At 38.0% G+C, this 20,266-nt stretch overlaps 1 protein-coding gene and 1 long non-coding RNA gene across 2 annotated transcripts in view; both read left to right on the forward strand.

Annotated features, from left to right (window-relative positions):
- LOC140148653 (CCA tRNA nucleotidyltransferase 1, mitochondrial-like) overlaps nt 1–20,266 on the forward strand; it is a 38,113-nt gene that overhangs the window by 12,339 nt on the left and 5,508 nt on the right. The window contains exon 6 of the mRNA XM_072170689.1: nt 18,044–18,170. Within this exon, the coding sequence (XP_072026790.1) occupies nt 18,044–18,170 (127 nt within the window). The remainder of the gene's footprint in view (nt 1–18,043; nt 18,171–20,266) is intronic.
- LOC140148654 (uncharacterized) lies at nt 622–13,038 on the forward strand. Its single transcript, XR_011858508.1, has 3 exons — nt 622–997; nt 10,784–10,953; nt 12,555–13,038. It is a non-coding gene; the product is annotated as an uncharacterized lncRNA (long non-coding RNA).

Raw genomic sequence — 20,266 nt, forward strand, 5'->3', positions numbered from 1 at the left:
GATGCAGAGAGGAGCGACTTGACTATCAACTCTATGTTCCTAGGTGAGTCTAGTAATATTTAGAATTTACCACAGACTGGCAACTGGATGCAGAGAGGAGAGACTTGACTATCAACTCAATGTTCCTAGGTGAGTCTAGTAATATTTAGAATTTACCACAGACTGGCAACTGGATGCAGAGAGGAGAGACTTGACTATCAACTCAATGTTCCTAGGTGAGTCTAGTAATATTTAGAATTTACCACAGACTGGCAACTGGATGCAGAGAGGAGAGACTTGACTATCAACTCAATGTTCCTAGGCGAGTCTAGTAATATTTAGAATTTACCACAGACTGGCAACTGGATGCAGAGAGGAGAGACTTGACTATCAACCAGTGATATTAAATACAATCAGATGTCTAACGTGCGTACTGAAGAATAGTACGGGTGCGTAACCGTATTTTCATAAATATTATGAATAAAGTTCCACAAATTATGATAATGAGTTCCACAAATTATGATAATCAGTCAATATCTGTTAATGCGCATGCGCAACATGTACAATATTTCTTCCCTGGCCGTACATTGTACATGCAATTTGATGAAATCTTTGACGTCAGTTTTTGTTCATCCGATCAAAAAATTAATGGCGACTCAATTTTCACCGCTTACTTTGAAATTTTCGGGTTTTCATCCGAAATATCTCAACATCGGCTGATGTTTATGACTTGGTACTTTGTCACCCGTGAACATTTGCGGACTTTTACCACTTGGATTACATTGGGCCCACGGAGCTCTTCGATTTTAAGTGATTTTGGACAAGAAACTCCGTCTCCAAATCGGTGTACATTTTACACGCAATTTTCGCATTGGGCAGTGCACTGCAATGCAGTGTGAGTTGAGAGGTTGTACTGCAATGGCAACAACCGTGTCATGGGACATGGATAAATGACACGTAGTCTGTAGTTCTCTGACCGGGATCTCTGATTGATTTCAACTACTCCTGTCACTGACGGGTAAGTAAGTTTAGCCCGGATTTTAGCTCATATTTGGACAGGAAATCTACTGTTTCAATCATGCCCATGGGCATGGCATGGTTACATTTTTCACTTGCATGCTTGTCAATGCTGAGACTAGCATGACTAGTAAACCAACACTGGTCAATGTCATACTCATACTAGTCGTTGATAGCAGTAGTTATGCATATAGACTCTGGAGTTTAACATTTGTGACATTCTATTAAATCACCTACTACACACCGAGTAAATGTTCGCGCCCATGCCATGCCGGCATGGGTTTGAATTTGATCTTATTTATAGAAAAATTATTTAATAGAGGCCGTCAGCGTGACGTCATACATGTATGCCGCCATCTTGTGGGTACATGCTGCGATGGTCGTTCGATCTCCATGCGTAAACAGCAAAATCACGGCGTTGTTGCGTGATAACAGCTGCGTGGCAAGCTGCGCCCTGCGCGTAGTGTCCGACGCATGAACACACAGATCATTTGTACCCACAAGATGGCGAAATGCTGACGGCGTGGCCTCTATTTGTGTACATCGTGGAACATTCAACTACGATTGTTACTCACAACTAATCATGCTAAAATAATACACGAGTGTACAGTGCTACTCTACGCGAGTACGCGTCCATATTAGCGAGGTTATACTATGATCAGCTCTTAACCTGCGGGAATTATTCGGTTTTTGTTACTGCGCGAGTCAATAAAGTTCCAACTTACGCACACGTAAATTCACAAAAGCACGCGTCTTCACGCAAGGCGCTTGCATGGCAAAGCGCAGATTGCATAACTGCTGCGCCCAGTTGTGTGTACGCCGTTCTATAACAATCCACGATGTTATGAGTCCCCGCCTATTAAGAGCTGATCAGAGTATATCTGTGTACAACAGCTTACTACGCATAGCCACGCAAAGAGTATTGTAACGGGACCGAGCTTGCCCTCTAATACTTTTGTAAACGACTGATGGAGAAGACTAGCCTTCTAAACATACAAGTGGTAGCGTTTGCGTAAGACTAGAATTCTCCCAAGATATGTGGAATCAGTGATGCATGAAAGGAGAAGTGAAAGGAGAAGTAACAGGTAAAAATGAGACTTGACAATTCTGTTTTATATTTGCTTCTTTTGTTATATCATGTATTGTTATTTTGCTTTCATATTTGTCTTATCACATCACAATTCATAAATACAAGTAAACACTGGTAAATACACAATCTCTGTTGATGATCATGACGATATTTCCTTATTTCTCTCTTTTAAATCCAAATAAATTACCAATAAATGCTGCCGAAAAGTACATATACTATCTGCTTGAATAATCGAGAAGCATAAAAATACAATTTAATCAACAGAATCTCTCATCACATGACACATAGTCAGAGGCTAGGCCAAGGCCTAGTAGGCCTATACTGCAGAGTATCCATGCCTGTACACCAAATACGAACTTGCTATGCAACAATGAATGCACACAAAATAGTAATACAGTGCATAATTTCCATTGGACTTGTGCATGTGTGTGGCAAGTCACTTGCCCCAAATTAGGCACAGGCGCTAGGCCAAATCACCGGAGTGCATAACCACCCTGGTGTTGCCAGTGCCACTATTGTGGTAGCCAAGCTGCCCCTAGCTCAATCTGAGCTCCAGAGTAGGGCGTATTTGCTTTGGTTGGCAGTGCTTACCTTCAAACTGAGTGAAGGTTTGGGTGGACTATTGTCCACCAAGCAATCTGATTAATTTGCGTCGTGCACGGCCTTTATATACTTTCCTGAAGCGTTCATGGAACCTTTTATGCGGCTGCGTTCAAAGCGTAAGCTCGTTACTATGGATATCGCGCAGTCACTCCGCGTCAGGCGCTCACTTTCGAAAAGAGTTGAACATGACGAAATCAACAAGTTGATAACTAGAACAATTGCTAAAGTGTTTTTAAATCAGGAATCAAACTGATGACCCCTTTTGACCATGTAAAACATTAAAATACTCAAAAATATCTTAAAATTCTACATTCTTAAACAATTACATCTTAAATAATCCAAAGTTTGATCAACAAAAGTCGTTTTAAGGAAATTTACAATTTTTAGGAAAAACTTGTTTTACGTTCAGGCGATTGATGGCGGGAAGTTTCAAAATGACAAATCTAAAATTCTTTGAAACAACACATGAAAAACCTGAATTTTGTCCTCAATATTTACTCGTGAGCGGTATGTAATACCTTATTTTGTTCCTGACAAAATTATTTACACAATATTATAAGATCTCTGTACAACTTCTAGCAGAATAGTGAAATTTTGAAGCCAAATTACATACGTCACGACATGACAAATTTCTCTGCCGTATTTTCAACCCACGGCAAAAACTGACGATCGACAGGTAAACAAATCCAAATATTTACAAAAATATACCTTGTGCAGAGCCATGCAATCATTTTTAAATGTATAATAACTATCAAAAACTACCACGAACACGTGAGCATCGTGACTTTTCTCTAAATATGAATTTGACAAGAGCTAAATTTTCGTATTTCTGCAATGGACAAACACACAGGAGGTAAGCTTAAAAACAGGCCAAAAATCTGAAATCGCATTTTGGCTCTCCGTTTCACTACCCCCTCTTCGAGACTATTTCGTCCCAAAATGTAACCTGTATAATTATTTAAGTTAATTAGGCCTACAATAAAAAAAAAATTAGAGCATTTTCTTGACAAACTGAAACTTTAGTAGTAACAACGGTAAATTCACTCAATTATTGTTTGGTGACAGGCTGACAATAACATTGTCGTGACCTCGTGACCTCAAAAAGTTTTTCAAAATTGATTGGCTATTTGGCCGATTTACAACTATACATTTTAAAAAAAACAACTCTATTTCACATGCAAATTATATTATTATGTTTACAAGTTTTATACAAATCTTTCACAGCATCATTACTTATCACCTGGTTTTTATGCATACTCTTCTTTACCAATAAAATATTAATTTACAGGAACCATTTAATTCACCTTGGTGCACATTTCCATCAATTTCATTTTCAAATGAACAATACCAGTTTTAATCTTGACTTTCGAGCTAATGAACAGAAGTCTGTCTCTGCATCAAGTTACACAAAACATCAGTTTAACATTTTACATTTTTGCCATCAATTAATGATCAATATTTAAGTTCAGATATTATAAAAGTTCTATATTCCTCAGCGTCCTTTCTTCTGATGGATCTTGTCTTCAGTTCGATATCTTCAACATCTGAGAATCTACATTATCATACCTCTTTCGCAACTCTCATGAGAAACTGCCAGATTGGTTCACCGTCGATCATGAGAGGAAATGTTGACTTCGCCGCCCTTACATCAATTATGCAAGGTGTAAAGAAACCATACATCATCGAATAAAACATTTGACCTGGTAAAGAATAACCATTGACTAGTCAAATATCTCTTTTACCATTCATTCTTGCACCTGAGTTCTATTAAGTCCTTGTAGACTTTCTCAGTTGGCAATCCACCCAAGAGCGAAACTTGATTTTCTGTTACCAATGCGCCTACATAGCCTGACATTGCTCTGAAAACATCATGACTGCAATCAGTGAGTCACCGTCGCACCAACCAGAGTTCCAAAATCATAAGATCTGCATAACCAGCCCGTGACGATGCCTCAACAATATCAGTAAGAAAACAGATGATGAGATCTAGTTGATTTTCATTTCTTAATCCTCTTAAGAGCACATGCCATTATCGATTGAAACTTATCGCTATCTTCAGTAGATAGCATGTACACATCTAATGGCTATTCAATTAAGCAACCATTATTGTAGGCTTGAAATCGATGTATGTTATTCACTGTAGCCATCTCCATCTTCATTTTGTTTTTCTTCATCTCTCTTCGTAATTCTCAAAATCTGACATTCAATTCAGAATTAAGGCATGAATTCTCATGTAAAACAACATGAGTGCCCGACAGTCAACACTGTCCATATTTTTCACGGTGATGTCCCCATATCCATCATTCCAAATGATTGTAAGAATAGTTGTGTCGAAATAAAGTGAGGTGTCTTTCACTTTATCTAAATTAAGAAATCCAGATTATTTCTCTTTTAAAAAGAACAAGAATTTCACAGAGACAAAACTTGGTCAAAAGATTGGCATGACAATACCGCTGCAGTCAGTAAAGTCATATCAAACTTCTAATCACGTTTTGGCTGAAATAAAATTTCATTCATGAAGTTCTTTTTATTGGAGGCTATCCATCCCAAAGTTGAGTTATTATAATTACATAATAACAATAATGAAAACAATTTTTATATACAGGGTCTACATGTCGAGTAGACAATCCGCTATAAAACACGTTTATATGATGATGATGTCGGCAAGGCCTATACCTGACTTCAACTTCATAAAACAGTAATTTCATATTTTAGCGGCAAGGAGCTGTGAGCAGGCAGTGCAAGACGTCGGTGAGTCCTTTTCCGGACTTCATACACCACAAGGATCAATGACTATTTTATACGGCAAGGGCTTTTCCGCATCTCATTATCCCATAAACATGATAACTTTCGTCTCCTTGAATATTCCTCGAAAAGCTATTTACAAATTATATACAATCAGACATTATCACTGCCTGTGAGCATGATAACTGGTCACTCTTCCAGACTCATTCTGATGATGGCAAGTCTCCTGGTGCCAATGAGTTGGTGCATAGGCCTGATCGTGTGCCTATACCATCATGACCGTCATCAAGTAGCATAGCTGACCTCTTCCAAAGACTCATCTGAGATGACAACTTTCTCAGAGTGTCGGCGTATTGACCAGATGAATTCCATTCACCTACGCCTATATGGTCAACTAATACCGTCTGATTATCACTCGGGGTACCTGCTGGTTGGCAGTCTTCCCCATTTATCATGATCAAGGGAGTGTCCTGACCAGTTAACTGTCTCCTTATAGCTAACCGTCTCCTGGCTGCGCCTTCTAGATGATGGAGACTTTCGTGTCTTCCTCCCTTTCTTCTTGAAACTGCTTGAGCATGCCATCTGGCAGGGTAGACCATCACAGTCTTTCCCAATTAAGGGAGCATGCGGCCTGGTTAACTTTTTCTGGATCTTTAAGAAAGCTAACCTTCTCCTGGCTCGCATTTGTGATGAGGGAGACTTCCGGTTCTTTCTCGATGATCTCCCAGTCTTCTCTTCCACATCTACAAATTCAGCAATTCCATCTGCACTATCTCCAGATGTATCATATTGATGCCTGTACTTTTCAGCTTTGTAAAAGCTTCAGTTTCCACTGCAAACTTAATTGCATCATCAAAAGTAACAGGTTTTGCACGCAGGATGTTTAACCGTAACTTCGCTTTCTCTGATAGCACTTATGAAATATTTCTTTGCTATCTCCTGTGAGAAAGGACTCGGTATCGTGGGTAAAGCTAGTTTGACTAACTTCCTGATGTTGTGAGCTAGGTCAGGCAATGACTCTTTTGGGTGCCTTACTCTGTTATTAAGTTTCACCCAGAATAGCTCTTCCTGATTTTCGGTTCCAAACCTCAGGTTCAAACAGGCCACAAGTGAGTGGTAATCATGCCGTTCAGTCGAATCCAAATATCCCAGTACACTCTGAGCAACACCTCTCAGACTAGTTGCTAAACAAATGGCTTTGGTATAATCATTCCATTTATTCCATTCAGCAACAATTTCGAATTGTATCAAATAGTCTGACCAGGAAGTGGTTCCATCGTACGTTTGAGGTTTTATTTTCACTCCAGACTGATTGCTAGAATGTTTAGGCCTACTTCTCACTGACTCATCACTTTCATGAACATTAAATTCATCACCAGCTAATATTTCTGAGCTGGTATCGGTTGGAGAAGTATCAACACTATCTTCAGTCGCTGCCATAATAAATCGTGAGCCAAAATCTGTTAAAATTTTGAATTATCCTACCGCCAGACACCAGTTGTAACGGGACCGAGCTTGCCCTCTAATACTTTTGTAAACGACTGATGGAGAAGACTAGCCTTCTAAACATACAAGTGGTAGCGTTTGCGTAAGACTAGAATTCTCCCCAAGATATGTGGAATCAGTGATGCATGAAAGGAGAAGTGAAAGGAGAAGTAACAGGTAAAAATGAGACTTGACAATTCTGTTTTATATTTGCTTCTTTTGTTATATCATGTATTGTTATTTTGCTTTCATATTTGTCTTATCACATCACAATTCATAAATACAAGTAAACACTGGTAAATACACAATCTCTGTTGATGATCATGACGATATTTCCTTATTTCTCTCTTTTAAATCCAAATAAATTACCAATAAATGCTGCCGAAAAGTACATATACTATCTGCTTGAATAATCGAGAAGCATAAAAATACAATTTAATCAACAGAATCTCTCATCACATGACATAGTCGTAGGCTAGGCCAAGGCCTAGTAGGCCTATACTGCAGAGTATCCATGCCTGTACACCAAATACGAACTTGCTATGCAACAATGAATGCACACAAAATAGTAATACAGTGCATAATTTCCATTGGACTTGTGCATGTGTGTGGCAAGTCACTTGCCCCAAATTAGGCACAGGCGCTAGGCCAAATCACGAGTGCATAACCACCCTGGTGTTGCCAGTGCCACTATTGTGGTAGCCAAGCTGCCCCTAGCTCAATCTGAGCTCCAGAGTAGAAGGCGTATTTGCTTTGGTTGGCAGTGCTTACCTTCAAACTGAGTGAAGGTTTGGGTGGACTATTGTCCACCAAGCAATCTGATTAATTTGCGTCGTGCACGGCCTTTATATACTTTCCTGAGCGCGTTCATGGAACCTTTTGGCGGCTGCGTTCAAAGCGTAAGCTCCGTTACTATGGATATCGGCGCAGTCACTCCGCGTCAGGCGCTCACTTTCGAAAAAGATTTGAACATGGCCGAAATCAACAATTTAATAACTAGAACAATTGCTAAAGTGTTTTTAAATCAGGAATCAAACTGATGACCCCTTTTTGACCATGTAAAACATTAAAATACTCAAAAATATCTTAAAATTCTACATTCTTAAACAATTACATCTTAAATAATCCAAAGTTTGATCAACAAAAGTCGTTTTTTAGGAAATTTACAATTTTTAGGAAAAACTTGTTTACGTTCAGGCGATTGATGGCGGGAAGTTTCAAAATGACAAATCTAAAATTCTTTGAAACAACACATGAAAAACCTGAATTTTGTCCTCAATATTTACTCGTGAGCGGTATGTAATACCTTATTTTGTTCCTGACAAAATTATTTACACAATATTATAAGATCTCTGTACAACTTCTAGCAGAATAGTGAAATTTTGAAGCCAAAATTACGCACGTGCGACATGACAAATTTCTCTGCCGTATTTTCAACCCACGGCAAAAACTGACGATCGACAGGTAAACAAATCCAAATATTTACAAAAATATACCTTGTGCAGAGCCATGCAATCATTTTTAAATGTATAATAACTATCAAAAACTACCACGAACACGTGAGCATCGTGACTTTTCTCTAAATATGAATTTGACAAGAGCTAAATTTTCAGTATTTCTGCAATGGACAAACACACAGGAGGTAAGCTTAAAAACAGGCCAAAAATCTGAAATCGCATTTTGGCTCTCCGTTTCAGTATGTTCCACGATGTACACAAATTAAATAATTTTTCTATAGCATATGCTTACAAAATGTAGTAAGCTACATGTAGTAGGCAGGCAGATGTATAATGTAAATTTGACAAAAATTTAAGTACAGGCCGTTCATGCGTAGTCTGACGTGCCACTATACCATTTTTCACCCTGATGTAGCAGTGACGTCAGTGCGTATTTCATTGGGTGCAGCTTCAAGTCGCTAGTTTTTGCTCTAAAGCGCTGGCGGGTTCGAAGGGTTCGAATCCCAGGTCCGGCTCTTTGTGGGGCCAGAGCCAAAATTGGTCATCACTCAACCTAAAATTTAGAAATTGTTACAGGAGTGAATTTCTCCTCTGGTTTAATAGACCACTTACCAAAGATTATGAATCGGCAAAAAAAAGTAAAATTTGCCCGTCAATTTTGGAATACAAGCAATAAAATACACACGTAAGCGCCCTCTCGGTGTGGCGGGACGGAATTGTTAAATTTGATGTTACTGCATATTTAAAAAAGATAGGATTTTTTTGTTTATAAAAAATGGTATTATAAAGGTCTTCTGTATAAACAATTTCAGCACTAAAAAAAATGTCAGTGGACTTTGCAAAAATAAAGAAATAAATTAAAATATGTGTAAAATTCCGTCCCGCCACATTTTGAGGTGATTTTTTCACGTTCGGAAGGGACGAAAAAAAAAAATTTTAGTCAAAACTTTCCAAAATATCAACTATTATGGTAATAAACATTCCTGTGTACATAAAAATTGAATTCATCAACTTTGCTAGGCTCAAAACCATTTTAACTTCTATTTCAGGCCTTTTGTGGTAGGATGCAAGCAATAATGCTATTTTCAGGGTCTTTGGTGTACAACACGGTGCCGCCACATTTTGAGATGATTTTTTTAAGTTCAGGAATCTATGAAAAATTTCTTTCTCAGTCAATATTTTGCAATAATTTCTCATTGAAAGTGAAAGAAAAAACAATTTTGTCAGTTTTAAAGTGAATCAATTGCTTTTTTTCTTGATTTTGACATGATTTTTATAAATTAATGAACGTACTATAAAGAAGGGGGTGAATTTTATAATTCCTCCCATAACAAAAGAAGGATAGTTGAAGTTAATACCAATGTTAGAAACAAATGTTTTATCCCAGTACTTTTGATAAAAATTCAACAAATGTACTGTGTTCACAAATACATGAAGTTTATCATTCCGTCCCGCCACATCAATGAATTTGTGTTACCCTGGCAACGTGTTGATTCTTAGGACTATTTTTCTTGTGTGTGAATGTAGTCTGTAACTTACTTGTTTATATTAAGAACATAAACAATCCATAAATTAAACGGGCACAGAGCTACAATTTAAAAGGCCTATCAAAATTCCGTCCCGCCACAAACAGGAATTTTGGCTCTGGCCCTGTGTCCTTGAGCAAGACACTTCACTCTACTTGCTTAGTGCTTCGGAGGGCACTTTAAGCTGTCGGTCCCGTGTACATGCATATTTTCTCACATTAATGTAGTGTGCACGTTAAAGAACGTCACAGGCTATTCGAAAAGAGCAGGGGATCATCCCAGTCATGTTGACTGTACTCTAGGTTCCAGAGTAAAAAATAAGTACAGCTTGATTAACTTGTCTGTACGCAGTGCGATAATACTCATACATATGAGGGAGGCACTTATAAGGAAGAAGAAGAAGAATCAAAATATATGTACATTTTATGGACTACACTTTCCATATAAAACATTTTTAGCTTCAAAATGTATCACTGATTCTGATTCACTGTCTTATCAGTAGGGACAGATACAAATGTACATGGCGAGTTAAAAAAGGTGAGTTAGGAAAAAGCGAGGTACCCCCTACAAGGCTACAAAGTTTCAAAGTGACCACCTGCTGAGATTGTAGCAAGTCCCAGTGGTGAGTTAGGTTCTTATGCCAAGTCCAACTTAGTGTTGGGGCATGCACTTTCCTGGAGTGGACAGTCGGTAGCTTGAAAGTTGCAAATTTGACTTAGTGCGACTTTGCGGATACAAAATTTCGAAGGTTGGATTTTTTAAATATACATAAAAACAATCTATATTCATGCACCGAAGTGTATCACGTGTACATGTACAAAATGTATACACTAATAAATTTTAAACAAATATTTGAACATTTTTCTTTCTTCTTTTTCAAGGCAATGGAGATTGATCAATTTGGCGTAACTCACCACTGGGACTTGAATTGCTATGGCGTCATTCGCCGGTGGGACTTAGTTACTTTGGCGTAACTTGCCAGTGGGACTTGATTGCTTTAATTGGCCTAACTAAACTTGCAGACTGTGACTTGATGGACAGCTCCATGGGGGTATGTGACAAATTGTGTATCTTTGTGGGCTGTAACTCGCTTTTTCACTAACTTGCCTTTTCTTAACTTGCCAAAAGAAATATTCCCCTTGTTGGTAGATGAGCTGTGCAAAACGACAACAATTCAGCAATTTTGAGTGTGCAGGTAAATGCCGATTTAAAAAAAGGCAGGTTTACAACTTTACAAGGCGAGTTAAATCATGACCCACACAAATATTTACTCTACCCCTCACAAATATTTACGTCAGTGTGCGAAATAAAGAAAATACAGAGGTTATCCCGACGATAACTAAAGAATAAATTCTGTTTGTCCTCAAAACATTTTGGTTGTCCCAAAATGTGTCATATTTTTAATGCAAAAAATAAGGTAGGGACCGAGTCCCGGAATTCGAGTCCCGCCGGGTAGCAGTACCGGGCAGGAATACCATGCCGGATACCGAAATTTAAAAAAAAAAAAAAAAAAAATCAATGCATTTTGAAATCATTAATAGACTATGACATGAATACAAATTATCAATTTTCATATTAAAATACAAAACATCTTGAATTTGTTTGTTTTTTTAGGTCAACCATGAATGATCCTTGCATTTAGGTCTAGGTCCAGGGACACTACAAAACCGGAAAAAAAAACACTTTTTTTTTTTTTAAAATTCGGTACCCGGTACCCGCCCGATAAATAAGCGGGTACCGGGCACAAAATTACCGAAAATCCCAACCCTAGCAAAAAATCAAATTTGTTTGATGTCTTTTGGTGTGGTAAATCTGTAGCCACAAATTGCTAAACCTGAGGCCCTTGCATTCTTAATACGAAGAATGTCTTTCTGATATCAAATAATTTTCATTTGATGAAATTCACGATATAATACAAATTTTATGACAAATTATTAAAATTTGATATTTTTCACATTTTGGAGATATAACAGTCCTCAAAGTAAATTTTATAAATTTAATGATATAGTCTTAAAGTGTATGTAGCTGGGAGTCTTCAATACAAAAGGTCACAATTTTCAATTGATCATCGGCTTTTCATCCCACCTACATACACTTTAGGTAGAAATCATCAGATTTATAAAGTTTACTTGAGTACTATTAAATATCAAAAATATCAATTTTTAATGATTTGCCATAAAATGTGTATTACATTGCGAATTTCAAAAAATCAAAATTATTTGATCTATCAGAAGGCCATTCTTCGTATTCAGAATGCAATTCGATATGTCTGATGTGCTCTAATGTCCCACAATAATACTGTCCAAACATTCATACCCCTTCCCTTAAGGATACAAATTACAATCAATTTACATGAAGTCAAAAGTCAAAATTTATCATGATTTTGGAGGTAAAATATAGTGGTTGTCCCCAGTCCCCAGTGGTTGATAAGTACATAGCTCAATATGGTTGTCCCCAGTAATTCTTGGACAAGAGGACAGACAAGAGGATAAGTGCTTATTTGAACACTGATTGACATCCAGAGGCTTGCCTATGTGATAAAGCTAAAATGAGTGTGTACTCTCTTTAACCAAAATTATGTGTACATACATGTACTGTTGGAACTGCAAGAATCACAATTTTGTCTCTGTCTTCAATTATTTTATTTTACAGATGAAAACAAGAACTTGCACTGGAAGTCTGGAAGGACCGTGGAGATAGGAGTACCGATCTGTATACAATTTTATACATCAAACCTATCAGACACAGAAGGGGTCATCCAATTTGAAATGACAGCCACCAACAGGACAGTTTTATACACATTCGTACTTCCCCCTGTACTACATGTATAAAGCACACATCCTGGAAAGAACTCCCGGACTGTGTAAAGACATGGAATGGTGATGGTCTCCAATCTTTGGCAGTCACACAAGCAAATCCATCTAAATTCAAGGCTACTGTTCTTCTTGAAAAACTGCCCTTATTAGTCATGGATGCCACCATGATGCCACATGCTTGCTGCCACCACTAGTGGAAACTTGATAATGGGACTGAGTATTTTGGAGGACAACAAACCATGAACTCAGGGGTAGCAATAAACCAGTGCTTGGAGGTCCAGGACCGCCATTGTTAAAACCATATTATAACATTTGCTGAGGAGGACTCCTCAATATTTTTCAAAATTCTGTTTTTACACAATAATATCAAGCAAAAATCAGGACTCTAGGTGCTGCAGTTTTAATTATTACAATGGAATGTGTCCCCAGAACAGTGGCATAGATTTCTTTGTGACATGGGGGGATGAGGTTGGAAAAATTGTCTTGATAGTGAATCCAACACATTTTGGCGACAAAAGAAGTTTATGGTACAAATGCTTTCGAATTTTTTTTTTTTTTTTGGTTTAAGGGGTTGAAATTTTCTGGGGGGGGGAGGGTTGAGTTAGCAAACCAACTCATTTTGGGGGTTCATTACACCACACTGGGCTATACTTAACTAGGGCTGTGGTCGACATGCCTTATGTCGACATCGGCGTCGACGTCGGCACGTATGCCGACATGTCGACATCAAAAAAAAAATTCTCTGGTTTCCAACCTTGAATAACAAGTCAGTTTTGGCCTATAACTTGACTGGCCTATAACTTGAAAAAAAAAAAAAAAAATTTTTTTTTTTTTTTTTTTTTTTTTTTTTTAGAATTTTTTTTATGTCGACACACTGTCGACGTCGGTATACGAATTATATCGACATGTCGACAATAAAAAACGGTGCCGACCACAGCCCTATACTTAACTAATACTATACTTTTATAGTGCGCCTTTTCCATTAGCTTCAAAGCGAAATGTCAAAAGAATACCAGAAATGATCAAAAGAATACCAGAAATGATCAAATACAAAAAAAAAGGCAACATTATCAGCTACATGTCATGGAAAAAGATATATCTTGACCATGGTTTTGAATGATTCAGGGGACATAGGTGTAGATCCCAGGGGATATACCCCCCCAATATTTTGTTGGGGGTGGTCCATACAATCATCCCCCAATGTTGATGCCTGTATGTGGGTTTCTGACCAAATTAACCTAATATTTGGCCATTTTAGCCCCCAAAGCCCAATTTTTGTGTGATATGCGCGAATTTATTCCACTTTTGCACTATTTCATCGATTTTACCTTCAAAATGGCAAAATTTTTAGCCGCATTTGTGCCATATACTGGTTCTGTTGCCAAAAGTGCGGATTCTCTATATTTCAAGAATTTTTTCCAACCCATCCCCCCAATGTCAAAAAGAAATCTACGCCACTGCCAGAGGAGCAGCATTCCTGATATGAACGGTAAGGTATTCCACAAAGCGTGGATCTGCCACTGGTAAAATAGCAATGTGGTGGTACAGGTGTGCCAAAATATTCCTCTATCCAGTCAGAATCATTATCATACATGTATCAGTACTCTTGGTAATGAGCTTTTAATTGATGGGGGAAATAAAACAATTAAAAAGATACATGTTTCATTGCAAATCGCCTAATTAATGATTGTAGATACTGAATGTTAATTTTATTATTTGAGTTTCTCAAACATTACTAGTATATCTTTAGTATCTACCCTATGGGGTTTAATACCCCAGGTTACAAAATGATTTTCAAAAACATAAATTGTAGCGCTTGTAACAGTGCAGAATGTTGGTGCGGGGGTCTTGCTTTTTTGTAAGATATTCTTGTTTGGGAAAGTCACAAATTGCCGACTCATCCCGATCGATTTTTAGTATCAAAGGAATTTGGTTATGAATAGGGAAGACTACTATAAAACCCAGGTGTGGAATAAATCTTTCTCTCTCTCACTCACGCTCTAGACGAACCAACACATGATGGGTTCGCTCTGTACATTCGTATTATTTGTATTTTGATGTTATGGAGAAGAAGAAATAAATTCATCACCAAACCAATTCCAATTTATCCAGAACTTTTATTTAAACCAGTGGCCTACCGCATCATTATTTATATACACCAACCAACCTTGTTATAAATGGTGGCAGCGGTCTACGCTTACACGCTTGCTAAACTTTGGTTCACCTCAAGTACAGTAGTGACGTCAATGCTTTTTCGCGGTTGCGCTGCAAACAAGCGTTGCTTGGACTTGTGCGGCTACGCTCTCTGCGATTAACTTAACGCGCACAGTTAAATCCTGCACATAGTGAAATACACACCTACGTCAATACCAAACTTGAGGCGAACCATGTTGCAATTGGATAAACAAGTTCACCTTTTTGTGTTGACTCACTTAAAGAGTGACAATCTTGGTTCTAGCAACAAAGGGTACCTAAAAAATTTTTCCAAAAATCAAACAGAATTTTGAACCATTTTGCTTTCAGCAGTTCAGGTCATAAATTTGTGATTTTGAGCTTTACATAAAAGAACATATCATGTGTTTTCATTTTTGCAATAGCTGTGTGGAGCACAAAAAGTGCAACTCATCTTCTGCAAAAATTGCCACTTTTACAGGACTGTGCCCCCAAAACTGAACTGTTTATGGCCAACAACAAGTTCAGGATTTTGTATGTCAAACCCCGAAACTGAATACTTTTTTTACACCTACAGTACACTTGGACTTTAATTTGGACACTTCGTCATGTGTGTGCGACAGGAACCAAAGAGGTCCAAATCCACTGAGTTGGACATAGAATTGTTAAACATTATAGGTTACATGTGATTTTTGCTTCATACTAATAGAACATTAGAAATAGGCCTAAATAAATTAAAAATGCTAGTGTCAATAATGCATGTGATAAATCTTCTCGCCAGTTGAAAGCCCAAGCATGTTTTGTGTAATAACTTTTTTAGCAACTGCTTTGCCTTTATCTCCTCAACAAATATTGAATGAACTTGATTCGATTTTTGTAGCTTTTTCAGGGCCAGATCAGAATTTCGTTTCACAGTGCGAGAATCAATCCTGATTCTTTCAGAATAAATTTGCGGGAATCATTTGACTCTCGCAATTCAACTCACCTATCTCATTTATTCTAACCCTGTCTTTATTGTTTGTCCAAATAGAAATGAGAGGGTTTTTTAGTAGCGTCTATGCGTATAGGTTAGGAGACTGAAGGATTTAGCCTAATGCCGAAATACATGCAAAAACATGGATCTTTCCCAAGTCCCCAAATTTGAGATATATTTAGTATTCGGACACGTTATAAAGATTTAGGTGACTAGGCAAGATCCAGGCTACGTACTGCACTTTTATTGCAGTATAAATCATGAATATTAATTAACATGCCCATATAAGGATCGTACATCCGGGCGATCATGCCCATAATAGCGTTCCTCATTAACATTATTTGTGGAACTTTATCTAATTAACATTATTTGTGGAACTCATTAACATTATTTGTGGAACTTTATGCAGTACTTCCGGTTACGCCGTATATCGAAAGCATAGGCTTCTGGTTGTTAAATAGACTTCAGTGCTATCAACTCAATGTTCCTAGGTGAGTCTAGTAATATTTAGAATTTACCACAGACTGGCAACTGGATGCAGAGAGGAGAGACTTGACTATCAACTCTATGTTCCTATGTGAGTCTAGTAATATTTAGAATTTACCACAGACTGGCAACTGGATGCAGAGAGGAGAGACTTGACTATCAACTCAATGTTCCTAGGTGAGTCGAGTAGTATTTAGAATTCACCACAGACTGGCAACAACTGGATGCAGAGAGGAGAGACTTGACTATGAACTCTATGTTCCTATGTGAGTCTAGTAGTATTTAGAATTTACCACAGACTGGCAACTGGATGCAGAGAGGAGAGACTTGACTATCAACTCTATGTTCCTTGGCGAGTCTAGTAGTATTTAGAATTTACCACAGACTGGCAACTGGATGCAGAGAGGAGATACTTGACTATCAACTCAATGTTCCTAGGTGAATCTAGTAATATTTAGAATTTACCACAGACTGGCAACTGGATGCAGAGAGGAGAGACTTGACTATCAACTCTATGTTCCTAGGTGAGTCTAGTAATATTTAGAATTTACCACAGACTGGCAACTGGATGTAGAGAGGAGAGACTTGACTATCAACTCTATGTTCCTAGGTGAGTCTAGTAATATGTGACATGATCAAGGGGAATGAGTCACATGTCTTTTTTTACATCATTTTCTGGAAGTTTACAAATGCCACATTTTGATGCAGACCCCATCAAAATCGGACATTGGGTTACCGAGTTATGAGCAATTTATCAATGGCTGAAAACAATAATAAAACAAACAAATTTGAACACTGTTTTTGCCAGTATCTCGGAATCAATATTAGCGACATCCGACTCATTCCCCTTGATCATGTCATATATTTAGAATTTACCACAGACTGGCAACTGGATGCAGAAAGGAGAGATCTGGTTATGAAATCCACATTTCTAGGTGAATTTATAGTCCATTTTGCTTTCTTGATGCAGGTATGTCCATGCATGTTCCAGTGGGCGTAGTATTGAAACGTGTGAGTGAACTCAAAAAAGTAGTGTGCTTACACGCCCGATCAAAGGTGTACATATTCAAAGGAAAAGTACTCTGATCATCATTGCCTCAAAGAATCCAAATAGACTATAATAGTGGGGAGTTCATCTGTGTAGAGAACATAGCAAAAGAGTACCAAGGCTTAGATATTGTAAACAGCTTTGTCAAGAAACAGGGACTGCCTTTTGAGGAGAGCGAGAGCAATCGCTCTCTACTGCTCTCCTTAAATCTGATATAGGAGAGTGATTTTTTTGCTCTCCTTAGTTGACCCTTCTCTCCTTACATTCTATGTTAAATGCTCTAAATAGCTCTCCTTGAAAACTTCAGAAGAGCTATTTAATGCTCTCCTGCAAATTCCAAAAGACAGTCCCTGAAGAAACAGGTTTAATAGCTCAAGACCCACACAATCTCATGCAACATTGAGTGAAGACTGTTCCTTGTAGCTTGTGACCAAGGTGGTATCTATTATACATAAATAACCCAAAGGTTAGTTTGGGGTGGTTGTGATAAATAGTTGGGTGTGACACCAAAGAAAGACACCATCTAAACTAATGATCATATAAGAAGACATAACTAACTCAGAGTTTGTCAAAATAACGCTGACCTTGGAACCAATATGACCTCGTTTAACTTGATTTACTCTTTATTTTGTCATTATTTTGATAGGATTAGATGGCACATTATATGACTTCTTCAATGGTAAACAAGACCTGGATGACTGCAAGGTACTATTTGTAGGCAATGCAGTCAAACGTATACAAGAGGACTATCTTAGGATACTCAGATACTTCAGGTAATGATTAGGAGTATCTACCATTTTAGGGATTTGGTATTTGGCTAGTTAAATTCAAAATCAATAGACGGTGTCCTATTTTGGCCTTTTAAATGTTGGTTGCTCAGGCTAGTTAAAATTTAGTCGCTCAGGCTATAGTAGGAATTCCAATTGAATGAACGCAGCTTTCAACAGCTGTACTCGATCCAACCGCGATCGTATGTCGTGTATTTCAAACTACAACGCGAACGCACAACCTTGGATACAATGCTAACCAATCACAAGTGCGTAGGCATGGTTGGATTCACTTCCGCGTTACTCGCGCACAGTCGCTCATGCTGGCGAACATCGTGCAGTGTAAGCAAAAAATCGTCACACTATTGAAAGCTACGTTCATTCAATTGGAATTCTCACTATAGTTAAAATTTAGTCGCTCAGACTAGTTAAGTTTGGCCCCTCAGACTAGTTAAATGGTGGTCACATTTACTGACACTCAGAGGAGCAACGACAAAAGCATATTGAAATTATGCAAATAATGGGCAAAGTTTGGGACATGGCCAGAATTTTGTATTAGCAGGGTTAGGCTGCCTAGAGGTGGTACAAGGCAGAAACAGATATGGAAAGTAAATAAACAATATTTTGGGATGAAAATCACAACACTGAGTGATCAATATTAACTATTATATCCTTCATTAATATATTCTCGTTCATTAATTGGTTAAACGAGTATCATGTGACCAAAAATAGTTTTGCTATTTTGCAAAGCAGTCAAAAAGCCGACTCAAAGTACTATCTCCCCGGGATATATTTTTTGCTATACTCCCTCTGAGCGTGTATGATCTCATAGCCGCGTCGCAGTTCCTAGTGGTCGGTGCAACTCGCCACATACGTGGGATATCGCTACCGGTTCTGGGGTATTAATGTGTAGCAAGTCATGTTGTCTTGCGAAGCACACAAGCAGCAGCACAGAAGTGCAGCTAAAAAACGGCAGTTTCATGACATTATCTGAGTTACCCCCGTACATCAGGAACAATATCTTAATATTGACGGCAAAATAACAGAGAACATGGTTACTCGTTTCACGGCGGTATTGTAGAGGTAAGCTTTATAGCCACTCAACTGTGTGCGTGCTTTGTGCATGTAGGCCTAACATGTATTCAATCAAAACAAAACACGGCAAGCCTAGCCTAGCCTTGACTATCGGCTAGGGATTAACCTACATTTATGCCTAGGCCTACGTCTATGATAAAGGCCTTTCTAATATTTTAACCAATTAATGAACAAAGAATATATTAATGAAGGATATAAAACAAATATTTACTGCTCTAAATTCGGGATCTGGTGGAATATATTGGTCCCCTCGGTGAACTGGAGACTGTGAGCCTACTATTTCCCTCGACCTGGCGGTCTCGGGAAAATAGTAGGCTCACGGTCTCCAGTTCACCTCTGGGACCAATAGATTCCACCAGATCCTCATGAGTAGTAAATATTTGTATACTAGCCTGAGTGACCAAATTTAACTAGCTTGATTGATTAAAATTTCATTAGCCTGAGTGACCAAAATGTAACTAGTCTGAACGACTAAAATTTACCTATTTTGAGCAAAAATAGGATGCTCCCTCTTGATTTTGAATTTAGCTAGCCAACTAGTTATCCCCTATTTTAATGGTTAATATATATGTCTTATAAATCGGTTTTGTTCTGGAAGGATTGTATCATTGCACTCATGCTTTGTTTCAACTCCAGTTGGGTAGTGACTTAGCTGCGTGTTTTACTGGTTGCATTTTCAAATCATTCATGCTATCCAAATCACACAGAGCACACTGCAGCTGTGTAAAAGCACTGGCAGCACTACCAAACTTTTCAACCTTTGGGACACTTGATGTTTTGAAGATATTTTCCTTTGAATTGTACATGTTTCATAGGTCATGTTATGTAACTCCCCCTCCTTTCCCTGGAAACATTGTTGGAGCAGACATTAAGCACAACTGCTTGTCACTATTTTTCAGCATTCAACTTTGATTCAGGGGAGCCGGGATGTGCAAAATTATTGTAGGTGAAACAAAGTATAGATACTTTATGAAATGAAAAGGAATGGTTTTAATAATTCCAAAAAT

This window comes from Amphiura filiformis, chromosome 3 (assembly GCF_039555335.1).
Source record: "Amphiura filiformis chromosome 3, Afil_fr2py, whole genome shotgun sequence".
Classification (NCBI taxonomy): domain Eukaryota; kingdom Metazoa; phylum Echinodermata; class Ophiuroidea; order Amphilepidida; family Amphiuridae; genus Amphiura; species Amphiura filiformis.